Source organism: Cynocephalus volans, chromosome 5 (assembly GCF_027409185.1).
Source record: "Cynocephalus volans isolate mCynVol1 chromosome 5, mCynVol1.pri, whole genome shotgun sequence".
Classification (NCBI taxonomy): Eukaryota; Metazoa; Chordata; class Mammalia; order Dermoptera; family Cynocephalidae; genus Cynocephalus; species Cynocephalus volans.
This window is the reverse complement of record NC_084464.1, coordinates 53014327-53027969: the sequence shown is the minus strand read 5'-3', so window position 1 is coordinate 53027969 and position 13643 is coordinate 53014327. Positions and strand designations below refer to the sequence as shown.

At 55.8% G+C, this 13643-nt stretch overlaps 1 protein-coding gene across 4 annotated transcripts in view; it reads left to right on the top strand.

The window, feature by feature from the left end:
• Nucleotides 1-9240, top strand: part of TFEB (transcription factor EB) — a 45160-nt gene extending 35920 nt beyond the window's left edge. For all 4 annotated transcript variants that reach the window (XM_063096863.1, XM_063096860.1, XM_063096859.1 and 1 more), the window contains exons 2-9: nucleotides 2547-2805; nucleotides 2881-3135; nucleotides 3642-3722; nucleotides 5415-5535; nucleotides 5627-5683; nucleotides 6299-6374; nucleotides 6966-7113; nucleotides 8107-9240. In XM_063096863.1, the coding sequence (XP_062952933.1) occupies nucleotides 2569-2805; nucleotides 2881-3135; nucleotides 3642-3722; nucleotides 5415-5535; nucleotides 5627-5683; nucleotides 6299-6374; nucleotides 6966-7113; nucleotides 8107-8586 (1455 nt within the window). In that variant the 5' untranslated portion in view covers nucleotides 2547-2568 and the 3' untranslated portion in view covers nucleotides 8587-9240. The remainder of the gene's footprint in view (nucleotides 1-2546; nucleotides 2806-2880; nucleotides 3136-3641; nucleotides 3723-5414; nucleotides 5536-5626; nucleotides 5684-6298; nucleotides 6375-6965; nucleotides 7114-8106) is intronic.
• The last annotated feature ends 4403 nt before the right edge of the window (nucleotides 9241-13643 follow it).

The following is a 13643-nucleotide window of genomic DNA, read 5'->3' as shown; positions in this document are numbered from 1 at the left end:
TGCAAAGACAGGGACACCCCTCTGTGGGAGTACAGAGAAGGGGTAGGCGGAGGCATGGGTGGAGGCTGTGGCTGTGCCTCTGCTGCAGGACAGATGAGGTGGTGAGTGGCGCCTCTGCTCCTTTCTTCCTGAGGACTGCCCTCTTGGGAGCTGGGCAGAGAGACCCCTGAGGCTGAGGCAGCCCCTTCCCACTTTATAGGGAAGCCACTCAGAGTGGTGGAAGGAGCCCTGGTTGGGGGTCAGATGGCTTGGACTCCATTCCTGGCCCTGGATCAACCAGCTCTGCAACCTCAGACAAGCTCCTTCTGGGCTCTGTATGGAGACTCTCCCCTCCCCAGCATGGGCTCAGGGGCCAGACTGCCTGGGATCGGATCCCAGCTCTGTCCCCGCGGCAAGACACTTAACCTCCCTGTGCATCTGTCTCTCCTGATCTATAAAAGGATAATAATAACTAAAACCACCTCACAGGGCTCTTTGAGGTGAAAGTGCTTAGAATAGTGCCTGACACTGTAAATGCTCAAATAAATGCTAGTTATTATCATTTCTATGATCTGGTGATTTTCACTGAATATTTGCCAGTACTTTCCACTAATGCTGACTTAGCGTGTTACCTGGCATTAGCCAGAACATATCAGCCTGTGCTACTTTTCTTTGCTACCCCCAGAGGTCTGGGGATGATTCTTAGGACCTTGGGGCACAGCTCTGACCTCTGGCTCACATTGGTCAGCTCACCCTGGAAGTCTTGTGCTTATCCATGTCTCACTTCTCAGCCCCACCGGGTGCTATGCACTGTGCCAGACACATTGTTTTCATTTAACGCTCTCACCAGTCTTCTGAAGTAGAAACTGCTTAGAGATCAGGGAACAGGCTCAGAGAAGTTAAGTGACTTGCCCAAGGTCACACAGCAAAGAAGTGGCAGAACTGGGATTCAAGCCCACATCTGCCCTAGTTGAAAACCCTTATTCAACCACAAAGTCATACTGCCTCTTGCAATATCCCAAAGATGAGGACCCTCCAGCCCCTGCCAGGACCCTCGGGGAGTCTGGAGCACCCCAGGGGCCTTGCACCTCTGAGAATCTCAGCCCATCCAGCTGGGAGGGACCTTAGAAATAACGGGGTCCAATCTTTTCATTTTGTTCATGGGGAGATGGAGAAGGGACTTGCCCAGGGTCATTCAGTGAGCCAAGGACAGAGTGGGCCCAGCTGCAGGACTCATTCTGTCCAGTCTTCAACCTTCCAGACTAGGCCTGGGGGCCTAAGTCAACACCTGTCCCACTGAGACCCATAGAAGATCAGGGCTGATGTGCTGTGTAGTGGAAAGTCCTCTCAGCACCCTGAAGTGGCCCACCCTGCACAAGGTTATAATTGTCTGTGGACTTGCCTTTCTCATTGATTAGAATGCAGACTCCATGAATTCAGGGACTACAGTTGTATCCCCAGTGCCTGGTCATAAGTAGTACTCATTCCCTTCACACGTTCATGCAGCTTCCACCATGTCCCTGGCTCTGGGCTAGAGGCTAAAAGTACAGCAGTGAACAAGACAGAAAGAAATCCTGCCTTTGGGGAGTTTGCATTCCTAGCAAGAAAAAGACAGACAGTAAATAAAATAAATAAGCAAAAATGCATAGTATTTAAGGTGGCAGTAAGTGATATGGAGAAAAATAAGAGGGAAGGGGCGTAGGGAGTGTGCGTGGTGGGCAGGGGTTTTGCAATTTTAATAGGTTGGTTTTGGAAGGTCTCTAGAAGGTGATATTTGAGCCTTGGAGGAGGTGAAGGAGCCATAACAGTGTCAGGGAAAAGAACATTCTAGGTAGAGGGAGCAGCAAGAGCAAAGGCCCTGAGGCAGGAGCAGGCCTGCGGTGTTTGAGGGACTGCAGGGACTGGTGAGTGTGGCTGGAGCAGATGGAACAAGGGGGACAAAAGGAAGAGATGGGGTCAGAGGGGAACATGAGGTAGGAGCAGATCATAGAGGGCCTCTTAGGCCATGGTGAGGATTTTGGATTTTATTCTGAATGAAGTGGGAGCTTCGGAGAGTTCTGAGCAGGGGGACGGACAGGATCTGACTTAGGTCTCAGTGGGTCCATCTAATTACTGAGTCACAAGAATTGTGGGGCAAGACAGAAGGAGGGAGTCTGAACACTAGGGGGTGCCTTCAGGAATCCAGATAAGACATGGTGCAGGCTGGGCCTACATTAGTGGCAGCGGAGGTGGTAGTAAAGGGGTGTGTATCTGAGGTTGGATCTAATAGGATCAGGATGTGGGCCTGAGACACAGGGGAGGTGGGCTTGACTCTGAGTTTTGGGGGCTGACCAACTGCAGAAAGAGAAGAGAGAATCTGCAGTTCTGGTCCAGGAATGGGGAAGCTGGGATGCACGTCTCAGCTCTGTCACCAGCTTGCTCAGTAACTTTGGGCAAATCCTTTCCCTTCTTGGGGCTCAGTGTCTTCTCCTGCACTGTGGGTGCCATCCCACTTGTCCTGGCCCCTCCCCAAGCCCCAGTGCTTTGTGGAGGAAAGGGCCTCACAGACCTGCCCCCGTTGTCCACAGGGAGGCAGCGCCAGCAGCCGCCATGGCATCACGCATCGGGCTGCGCATGCAGCTCATGCGGGAACAGGCACAGCAGGAGGAGCAGCGGGAACGCATGCAGCAGCAGGCTGTCATGCATTACATGCAGCAGCAGCAGCAGCAGCAGCAGCAGCAGCAGCAGCAACAGCAGCAACAGCAGCTGGGGGGGCCGCCCACCCCGGCCATCAACACCCCTGTCCACTTCCAGTCACCACCACCTGTGCCTGGGGAGGTGCTGAAGGTAGGCCTGCTCCAGCCTGCCCCCCACCCCACTGGTCTCAGCACCCCCTGGAGCCCTTGCCTTCTCCCCTGCCAGGTGCAGTCCTACCTGGAGAATCCCACCTCTTACCACTTGCAGCAGTCCCAGCACCAGAAGGTGCGGGAGTACCTGTCCGAGACCTACGGGAACAAGTTTGCCGCCCACATCAGCCCTGCCCAGGGCTCCCCGAAACCCCCACCAGCCGCCTCCCCAGGGGTCCGGGCCGGACATATGCTGTCCTCCTCCACTGGTAACAGTGCCCCCAACAGCCCCATGGCCATGCTGCACATCGGCTCTAACCCCGAGAGGGAGGTGAGTGAGAGGCTGGCCCACGCTGCTGCCTCCTCTGCCTGGTGCTGTGACTGAGGCAGGAGTGCTGCTTTCAGGGAGCCCCAGGGTGAGGGGAGACACAGCTCTGTCCTCAGGGAGCCCCAGTCTAATGGGAGACACAGCCCCATCCTCAGGGGACCCCAGTCTGAGGGGAGACACAGCCCCTTCCTCAGGGAGCCCCAGTGTCACAGGTGAAATACCATCCCTACTTTTGAAAGCTCTGCTAGGGAGAAACAGAGGACTCATACGGGAAAGCCCAACATACCCGCAAAGCCATAACAGGGCAGGCAGGCTCCTTGGGAAGAGCCCAGGCCCAGCCTTGGGGTTTGTGGGACTCAGATAGCTCATCCCTTCTCTGGGCTTGTTTCCTCCTCCCCTAAATGAGCAGTTTGGGTGAGGTGGGTCCCAAGGTCCCTTCATATCAGTGGCTGCCCCAGTGCCCCTTTGCCCCCATGGGCCGTCCCCAGATGGACTTTTCTCTCTTCCAGTTGGATGACGTCATTGACAACATTATGCGTCTGGATGATGTCCTGGGCTACATCAATCCTGAAATGCAGATGCCCAACACGGTACTCCTGGTCAGGGCGGGATGGGTGTGTAAGTGTGTTTGAGGTGGCAGAAGACCCACACTAGCTCTGAGCCTGGAGAGAGCCAGAGCCAGGGCCTCACCAGGCAGAGCTGGCATCTTTCTGTAGAAACAAGAGTTGCCTCCATCAGAAAATGTGATGAGGGCCCAGGAACAAGCAGAATTATGAATCAAGAAGGATGTGCCTCAGCCTGTGTGCATGATATGGCCTCAGAGGGGAGAGGGATGGCTGGGGCAGTCGGGAAGGCTTCCTGGGAGGAGGGGAGGGGTGCAGAGTGGGCTGGGACAGCATGGGAGGGGAGCAGTGAGTCCACAGGAAGGCCTGGAGCTGCTGTGTTCCTTTGGGGATCTGGGGTTCCGATCCTCTACCAAGCCCAGTGGGCACAGGCCTGTGTCCCTCACTCCATGGGGCAAATGATATGGAGCTGGCCTGACAAGGGGTCGCCACCACAGGACCCCTCCCTCTGGCAGCTTCTGGCAGCACAACCACTCTCTGGGTCTCCTGGGCAGAGGTGAAGTGGCAGGTGGGAAGGAGCTGGGCTTGGGATCCAGAGGCCTGGCTTCTGGCTTGTGTTGTGACCTTGGGAAGTCTCTCAACCATTCTGACCCCCAGTTTTCTCAGCTGCAAAATTGGGATGATGCCGTCTACCCACAGGATTGTGGGAAGATTAGATGAAGCAAGAAATGGAGAGCAAGCTCTGTGGAAAGGTGACAAGTGTTCACACTGAGAAGGGGGAATTGCTGGTGCCCCCCTCCTTTTTTGGAGGTCCTGATCCTCAACTGCTTATTCCTGCTCCTTGGACCTGAGCGTGTTACCCTGATGCTGACCCTAGTCCATACCACCAAGGGAAAGTCCCCAATTCCTGCGGTGGGGAGTCAAGGAGTGAATGTCATTGCCCTGGTGACATTGCTGAGTGGCTTCACAGGAGCTGGCTGGGACCAGTTGGGTCCAAACCTGCAGCTAGCAGGGGCAGTGAGGGCAGGGGGGGGGAGGGTGGGTGCCAGCGTCTGGTACCTTTGGTAGTTCCTGTGTACACTGTGAGGTGTCTGGGCCTGTGATTTGCTCTGTGTGTTTCTGTGGCAGGAGCTTTCCAAAGCTCAAACCTGTCCCTGTCAGACCCCTGCTTAAACCTCCACTGGCTGCCCATTCCAAACTCCCAGTGTCTCTGTGGGTCAAACATAGCACTCCATGATCCAGCTGTGTCTCCTGTCCCTGTCCCCATCACACTCCTGCTGCTCGAGCATCTTGAAATGGCTGCACTCTGGCCAGCCTCGCCTTTGATTGTGTACCCCCTGCCAGTAGATCCTTTCCTCACATGTCTGCTCAGGACTCCTTGAGTTGCACGCCCTCCAGGAAACCTCCCAGAAACTCTAGAATTGATTAGGTGCCCCTCCCTAGCGCTAAATAATGCCTAGGGCCTAATCCTATCCCTTAGCTGGTTTCGTCACTCTCAGTCACTCTAGGCTGGCTGCTCCTTGAGGACAGGGGCTGCATCTTGTTTGGCTCTGGACTCTGCAGACTTTCAGGTTGAATTGCTGAGTGAAGGGCCCGGGGTGAACTCTGATGCCCCTGGTGTCCCTAGGAATGGCTGTTCCTGGGACAATGGTCTCTGAAGGGCGCTCCCCAAGGAGAGGGGGCTGCTCACTAGGTCCCCCTCCCTGCCTTACCCCACAGCTACCCCTGTCCAGCAGCCACCTGAACGTGTACAGCAGTGACCCCCAGGTCACAGCCTCCCTGGTGGGCGTCACCAGCAGCTCCTGCCCTGCGGACCTGACCCAGAAGCGAGAGCTCACAGGTACTGCCTCCCTCTCCCTGCGCCCCTGGACCCCCTGCCCCCACTGCTGTGCTCCCTCCCCTCAGCTCCTCTCTCCTCCCCTGGCTTCCAGATGCTGAGAGCCGGGCCCTGGCCAAGGAGCGGCAGAAGAAAGACAATCACAACCTCAGTGAGTCCTGCCCAGCCCCCTCCCTGCCTCCTCCTTCCCTGATCTCACCTCGGCTGGCTGAAAAGCCACTCCCCGAGCTGCACACATTCTAGAAAGGCTTCCCTGTCCAAGGTCAACTCCCTTGCATCTGCCTTAAACCCTCCCACTGGTGTGACTCAATGGTATCGCCATTCGGTGGTGGGTGAGGCCGTTATCACCCTCCTCACACTAGTCCTCTTTATGGAGGTGGGAGAGGGGCTCCTGGTAAGGGACATTCATGAAGTCCCCACTTTATCAGATTGCTTTCTTATCAGATTGTTCTCTTTAGGGTGTGGCACCTGGGGCCACTGAAGGGCTTCCAAGCAGTGGGGAGGAGTCCTACCCCAGATGGTTTTGCTGTGCTAATAATCTGACCAGGGCCAATTTGGCCTTGAGGTGCCCCTTAATTGTGTCTGGCCTGCGCCCTGGCACCCCCCGACCCCTGCAGAAATCCCAGTCTGTTGGTCACCCCTTACTTACCATAAAGGCTAAGTCTAAGCTGTAGGTTGCCCCTGCGGTGCCCCTCCCTGGCTGGGTGCCTCTCCACATGTGCGGTCCCTGTCCCTCTGATTGCTCCCTCTGGAATCTGTATTTCAGTTGAAAGGAGACGGAGGTTCAACATCAATGACCGCATCAAGGAGTTGGGAATGTTGATCCCCAAGGCCAATGACCTGTGAGCAGGTTTCTGGTGGGGAGGGAGAGGCCTGGGAGTGGACGGCAGCTGATGAGTACTGTCTGCCCCAGCCCCATGCCGGTTACGAAGGGGAAGCGATGGGAAGAGAATCCCTTCTAGGAGCTCATCTTCTGTTTGAGAAAAGAAGAGCTCTCCTTCTCCCAAATCAGGAAAACTCAAGGCAGATGAGCTCCTGTCCTAGAAGTGAGGCTGGGGTTAAGGGAGGCTTCCTGGAGGAGGAGTCCTGCTGGGAAAGTTTTCTCAAGGGCGTTGGACTGGTGGAGAGAGGGGTAGTAGTTAAGAACCTAGGATAGGCTTGGGTTTTGGTGACAGGAAAGGAAGGAGGCTGCTCCCTGGTTCCAATTGCTTAGTTCCATGGGATAAGTGAGGTGGGTGGTGGCAACAGAGGTCACCTGGGAGGGCCTGTTCTATGCAGACTGAGATCAGCCTCTTCCACAAATAGGCGGTGGCCAGGTCTGGGGTTGGTGGGCAAGGCTGAGACAGGCGACATAGGCTCTGAAACCAAAGCAGTAACAGGACTTGGCCCCTCTCTGAGCATGCACCCTGACTTCACCTGGCCTGCCACCGCAGGGACGTGCGCTGGAACAAGGGCACCATCCTCAAGGCCTCTGTTGATTACATCCGGAGGATGCAGAAAGACCTGCAGAAGTCCAGGGAGCTTGAGAACCACTCTCGACGCCTGGAGATGACCAACAAGCAGCTCTGGCTCCGCATCCAGGTCTGGCCCTGAACTTAGACTTCTTGGGTACCTCTGACCCCTGACCCTGCTTTGGCTTCTGACTCCAGGGCCAGTGCTTATACTTCTGAAATTGGAGACACAGGAATGATGCCAATGAGGGAGGAGTATCAGTCAAGATGGTATACTTTGGTAACCAACAATCCCCAGCACCTTTAACAACAAATATCAGCTGGGGGTTCTGTTCTGTGAGACCCTCATTCTGAGACCCAGGCTGATGGATAGGAACATCTAGAGCTGGCTTTTAAAGCCATGTGTCACCCTTAAGGTGCCACATGTCACTTCTGCTCGCATGTGTTTGGCCAATGCAAGTAAACTGTACACCTAACTTAAAGGGGGCAGGGAAGTGTGCCTGGGAGGGAGAAAGCTGGGACCACCTGGTGGATGGTGCTAGGAATCACCACAGGGCAAACTAAAGAACAAGGGCTGGGAGAATCAGCCCTACCAGCTGGAGCTGCAAGTTCTAGTCCTGGCTCTGTACTGAGGGCCTCTGATCCTCTTTGTATCTGAGGTGGTGCTCTATACAAAGGCTGACTGGACTGCAGCTTTTAAACTTTTCTATTTCTCATGGTAAGTAATACAATTTACATTAAAATCCAGTGCACACAGACACATTTAAAGTAAAAAATCTAAGTTTCATGAAAGAATACTCATCCTTAATAGGTGCAGTGCATTCTGCTTATTTCTATGCCAGGCTAGCCTAGACAAGTCTATTTCAATTTAAAAAACATGGAGAGAGAGCTGGTCAAGACTCACTAGTGTGGTTTCACAACCCACGAATGAGTTACAACTTGTGGTTTGAAAAGACACTGGTCTAGACTCTAGAGCCGCCCTATATTTTCTTCCAGTGGAGACATGTTGTGGTCTTGGGTGCTATAAGGGGAGAGGCAAGCTCTGTGGTGGGGGTCTGGGAAGGGGTTGCTTGGCAGCTGGGGCCATGGGTGTGTGCCCCCAGCCTCCTGTCTGCCTCTGCAGGAGCTGGAGATGCAGGCGCGAGTGCATGGTCTCCCCACCACCTCCCCGTCTGGCATGAACATGGCTGAGCTGGCCCAGCAGGTGGTGAAGCAGGAGCTGCCCAGCGAAGAGGGCCCAGGGGAGGCCCTGATGCTGGGGGCCGAGGTCCCGGACCCTGAGCCACTGCCGGCTCTGCCCCCCCAGGCCCCGCTGCCCCCGCCCACCCATCCCCCCTCCCCATTCCATCACCTGGACTTCAGCCACAGCCTGAGCTTTGGGGGAGGGGATGAAGAGGGGCCCCCAGGCTACCATGACCCCCTGGGGCCAGAGCATGGTTCCCCATTCCCCAACCTGTCCAAGAAGGATCTGGACCTTATGCTCCTGGACGACTCACTGCTACCACTGGCCTCAGACCCCCTCTTATCCACCATGTCCCCCGAGGCCTCCAAGGCCAGCAGCCGTCGGAGCAGCTTCAGCATGGAGGAGGGCGACGTGCTGTGACCCTGGCTGCCCCTGTGCCTCCCTCCCCCACATCAGGCTGCACTTGTGTGTGAAGTAGCCACCTGCCCTGCCTCACTCCTCCCTGTTGGCCCTGTTTGGACTTAGTGCCTGTCCGGCAGCCTGTGGGGTCAGCAGAAGCCCCCCACCTGGCTCAGTGCCCCCCCGGGGGCAGCCCTTCTGATGGGGCTGGGTGGGAATAAGCCTTCATCCGGCTCCCGGAGCTGCAATCATGAGGGGGCAGGGAGGGGACAGGGTGGACTAGAGGTAAGAAGAGGTCTTAGTCGGGGGGTAGAGAGATAGGGGTCCTATCTTCTGAGCCTGATCCCCCCATTGCCAATGAAGGACAGGTTGGAGCAGGTGGTTCAGCAAGCTCCTTCTCTGAGGCAGCAACTGGCCCAGGGGGTGCCCAGGCCTGCCTTTCTGGGACTCAGATGGTGACAAGCAGGTCCCTCAGCCTGGCACTCCCCCTGCCCTCCTGCAGGTGGGGCACCCACCCCCCTATGGTGCTAACAGCTCTCCACCAGGTGGTGTGAGGGCGGGGTGGGCAGAAGAGAGGGCGGGGCTGGGTTCTGGTTAGCTGTGGGATCACTGCTGGAAGAGCAGCTCCCCTCCAGACTTCCCACTTTGTGCCTTTAGTAAACACTGTGCTTTGTACATGCTTGTCCTGTGTCTTTGGAGCGGGCCTGGGGCTGACAGAAAACGGGAGGATTCAACCCAGCTGGCCCCTTTCTGGATTCCGAGTTCAGATGCCCCTGGTGAGGGTCAGGATGGGGGTTACGGAGAGGAGGGAACCAGTCGGTCACATGGATCCCCCCAGTCTCAGCCCTGTCCCAGGGAAGCTGGAGATGCAGCCTTGTTTAAGGAGTTTGGGCACTGTTGTGGGCGTAGTACCTCTTATGGCCACAAGATGGCGATGCAGCCATGCTGGTCCCATGCCTCCAGTGTGGCCTGAGCCGCAGAGTCCAGGTTGCCCATATACCAAGTCCATCGTCCTTAGCTGCTTCTTTGGGTCAGCTTTGGACCAGGCTACCCCTGGCCCAGGTTGGGGGCATGGTTTTCCTGTTCTCCACCCCCAGTTCCGGTGGTGACCTCTCCAGATTCTCCCTGCTGTGTAGGTGGGCTGAGCCCCAGCTAGAGAAGGCCTGGCTGGGTGCTCTGGAGGCCAGACTGGCCCCTCCTCTCTCTGTCTTAGTGTCTGTAGCAGGACAGTCTTCCTAGTAACTGAGGGGCTGCGACTTCTGTGGGTTTGGGGAAAGGGATGCACGTGAACTAGTTTGGAAGGAGACAGGAGCACAGGACGCTGGGTGGGAGTCAGGGATGCGGGTTCTACTTCCTGCTGTGCTCTGGCCCTGTCTGGCAGTGAGGCCTGGCAAATCCTTTCCTCTCTCTGGGCTGCAGTTGCCTGCCACACAACAGTTCCCGAGGGCCTCTGCTTCCCTGGGACGGGGACATGGGCTTGGGGCAGTGAGGGGTTGAGTGGCAGCTGCTTGAGCCCCAGAAGTCTGGGGGAGGGAGGAAAGAGTTCTTAGACTTCCTCCAGTCCTGTCTGGACTTTCCATGGTCTCTTCAGGCAGAGACCAAAATGGCTTCCTCCTCACTGGACCCTGATAGGAAGAAAGGGCCTAATTAAAAAAAAAAAAAAAAAAAAATCCCAAGATGAAAATGGCTAAGAGGGCAATTTCCTCTGTGTAGAGTGGAAGATCAAATCAACGTAGGAGCAATTAACATGTAAAGGGAGAGCAGGAAAGGGGGCCAGGGCGGCCTGGGCACTGATGGCGGCTGGGCTGGCAGAGGCTGCAGGATTAATCTCAAGGTTAGATGAAGCCGTGGATGACCTTGTAGAGCCTGAGCCAGTTTGGGCGCTGGCGGCTCTTTCCAGTTCCAGGTATCACCCCACTGCCTGGGACTTGCCCATGGCCTGGGAACCTCCCTCCAAGCCCCTCCTGGGGCAAGCCCTGGACTCTGGCTGGGAGAAACTTGGTGATCCAGGTTTGGGCTGCCTTGGCACTGGAGGGGGTAGGGGTCTGGGAGCTCCCACGGCCAGTCCTTCAGGCAGTTGAGAAATCTCTGTCCCACTTAATCTTCCCTTTCACCCTGGGGATTTTCTCAGTGGAGTGGAGAGCTGCCCTCCTGCTTCTTCAAGACCACCGGTATTCCCCCTCCACCTGCCTGCTGGCTTCCTGCCCCAGGGCTCCTTCAGCCTGGCTACAACAGAAGCTTGAGGGGTGGGGTCTGGGCGCACATTGGGCAGGACTGAGGATGTGAGTGGGGTTCTGTCCACAAGAGAGCGCCACTGGGCCAGGATGAGCTGCCTGTCCTGGCTGGTGGGGGTGAGGGAGTCTCAGCTTAACTAAATGTACATTCCAAAGTGCCCACCTGGGTGGCTTCCACCCTGACTGGGAGTCCTGCAGTCCTACCGGTTTGATTAAGGTGGCCCAGATGCTACCCCCAGCATTTCAACAAACCACCAGAAAGTATTCGTGTGTCTGAGGCTGGAATGGAGTGGGGCTGTCAGCTTCCCATTGGTGGTTATGAACGCCTCTGATTCAATTTTAAAAAGGGAATGCGTTCTTCATTCATGCTCTTTATTTGGTCCACAGGGAAAACTCTTTTTAAAAAGGCAGAGTGGGGAAGTGGGCTGGTGTGAAAGCAGAGATGAGCCCATCCAGCTCCTTCATTTTAGTGAGAACAAATGTGCAAATGGGAGTGGGGTCTGGGAAAGCAGAGGACGAGCAGCTGTGGCTCTCTCGGGTCCCACACGGGTCCCCAAAGCAGGAGCCAGGGTGCTGGGGCAGGGGGAGTGGTGAGGGTGGAGGATGCAGAGAGTGCCCAGCCACGAGCCTACTCTTCTCAGCTCCAGTTCCTGTGTCTGTGTGTCCTCACAGCTGCTCTCCCTGCCTAAGTACCTACCTCCTCAGCAGCAGCGTTAGGAAGTTCTGCATGTCCAACCGCATCTGCTTGGAGGCCTCCTCCACCATTTGTGGGGCAGGGCTGTCCAGGAGGCCAGGACTGGAGTGGCAGCCCAGGAGGGGAGGAGGACCCCACTGTCCTGCTTGGAATTCCAGAGTTTCCATCACTCATGGTTCTTTTAAATCAGAGATTCTTCCTTTACTATTTGGGGCCATGCACTTGAATAAGAGTCTTCTATGCACTCTGGATCTTCTCCCCAGACACACACACACAGTCTCCTAAAAACTAACCCTAAGTTTAACATTCCTGCTCCCAACCTATCCCCCCATGCCCCATCTCAAAGCCTGTTCCCCTCCCCTGCCCCTCCAAGCTGCTAGAGAGAGTCCCTTCAATGTAGCACCTGCCCCTCACCTCCTAGAACCTCCACCTCTCAGGATCCAGCCCCCATCCCCCTCTCAGGCTCCTCCAGCCTCATCTTTTCTCTTTGCTCACTCTTTTCCGAGGGGGGCAGTGGAATTTATACAATATTTAAGCAGCCAGAGCCAAGTCCGGGAAGATATTATTAATGTAAAAAGGACGGTCTGCAAATGCTTTTGGACCTGGTTACAATTAGAGGGTGATTTTTCTAAAGGTCAATGAATTCAGATAATATCCACAGGGGGGAGAGAAATTTAATACCTTTTTAGTGAATTAATTAATTATAATATTATATCGGCTTGGGGTTCTTTTCCAGAGTGATTAAAGGAGCAATCTGTCTTCTGTGAGGCCGGGGAGCAGCGCCTGCCGCCAGTGAGGGCACTGTCGCAGGGCTCAGGATGGAGGCCTTCCCTGCTTCTCTCACCCCTGCGGTGGCCAGGGAGCTGGAGGGGCTGTCGAGCAGGAGAGAAGGTGGCAGGACCTGGTCGGGGCTAAGGACAGGTGTGCTGATTTGCAGTGCCCTTTCCCCTCAGCCTGTGCCCCCTCAGGCCCAGCCCTCCTCCTGCTGCCATGTCACTGAGCCTCATGCCATGGTGGCCTGAACAGCTGAGATGTGGGTTATGACCTCCTCCTTTACACTTGGAGAAACTGAGGCCTACGGGCTTAAGGGAGTTGCCTGAGCCCCACTGTGAGTTAGGACAGAGTGGGATGGCAGAGCTGGCTAGATATACTGAGAAGAACCCCCACCTTCCACCTCCCAAACCAGGCCTTCCGGAAGATCTCCACCAGCCAGAGGTCCATCGAGCTGCCTGTGAAGTTTCTCCTTCTCAGAAAGAGGCATGGAATGTGCACAGGATCTGCTTGTGAGATGAAAATGCCCAGGAGTGTTGATATGTCAAATTGTTGCAATGCCTGGTGAGGGAATAGTTGAGATTTCTGTCCCTAGAGGGACCTGAAAGTGGCCAGAGAGAAGTGCTTTTCACCCATTTGTTCATTCAATCATGCACTAAGTCAAGCGTTCATTCAACGTTTGCAGTACACCCAGAGATGGACTGAAACAGCCCTTCTTGAGCCCTTGCCCACCTCATCTTGAGCCCCAGCTGCTCATCTGAACAATGGGGGGGGGGGGTGCCCTGGTCCCTTTCCACCCAGACAATGGTCCTTAGCTCCGCCTGGGCAGGAAAGCTGGCTGGGATGTAGGGGTCATTCTCTCAGCAATCCCCGAGCATCCCCTTTGAGCTGGCACCGTGCTGGGTACTGGGATACTCAAATGGACAAGGGCCAGTCCATCTCTCTGTGAGCTAGTCCCAGGGGGGCAGGGTGGGTGCAGGGGAGATGGACACGTGAAACTGCAGTGATGATTCAGTGTGGGCTTAGAGAAAGGGCAGAGGTGACATTAAGCTGGGTCATGAGGGACCAGGCTGACAAGGAGAAAGGGAAGTCACGTGGAGGGAGGGGGATGGCATTCCAGGCACAGGACACAGAGTGTGCAAAGGCCTGATGGATGGGAGCACTTGCCGATGAGAGGGATTGGTGGGAGATAAGATTGGGTGGGTGGTCACCTCCGTCCCCGCCCACGGGCGCAGGCATGTTAACTGGAAGACTATTCTACAAGGCCATGGGTTCTGGGTCCAGGAAAGCAGGGAGCAGCAGAGCCAAACAGGCCTGCATTTAAATGTGGGCTCTGCCATGGCTCGCTGTGTGATGGAGACACTCTGTGCCTCAGTTTC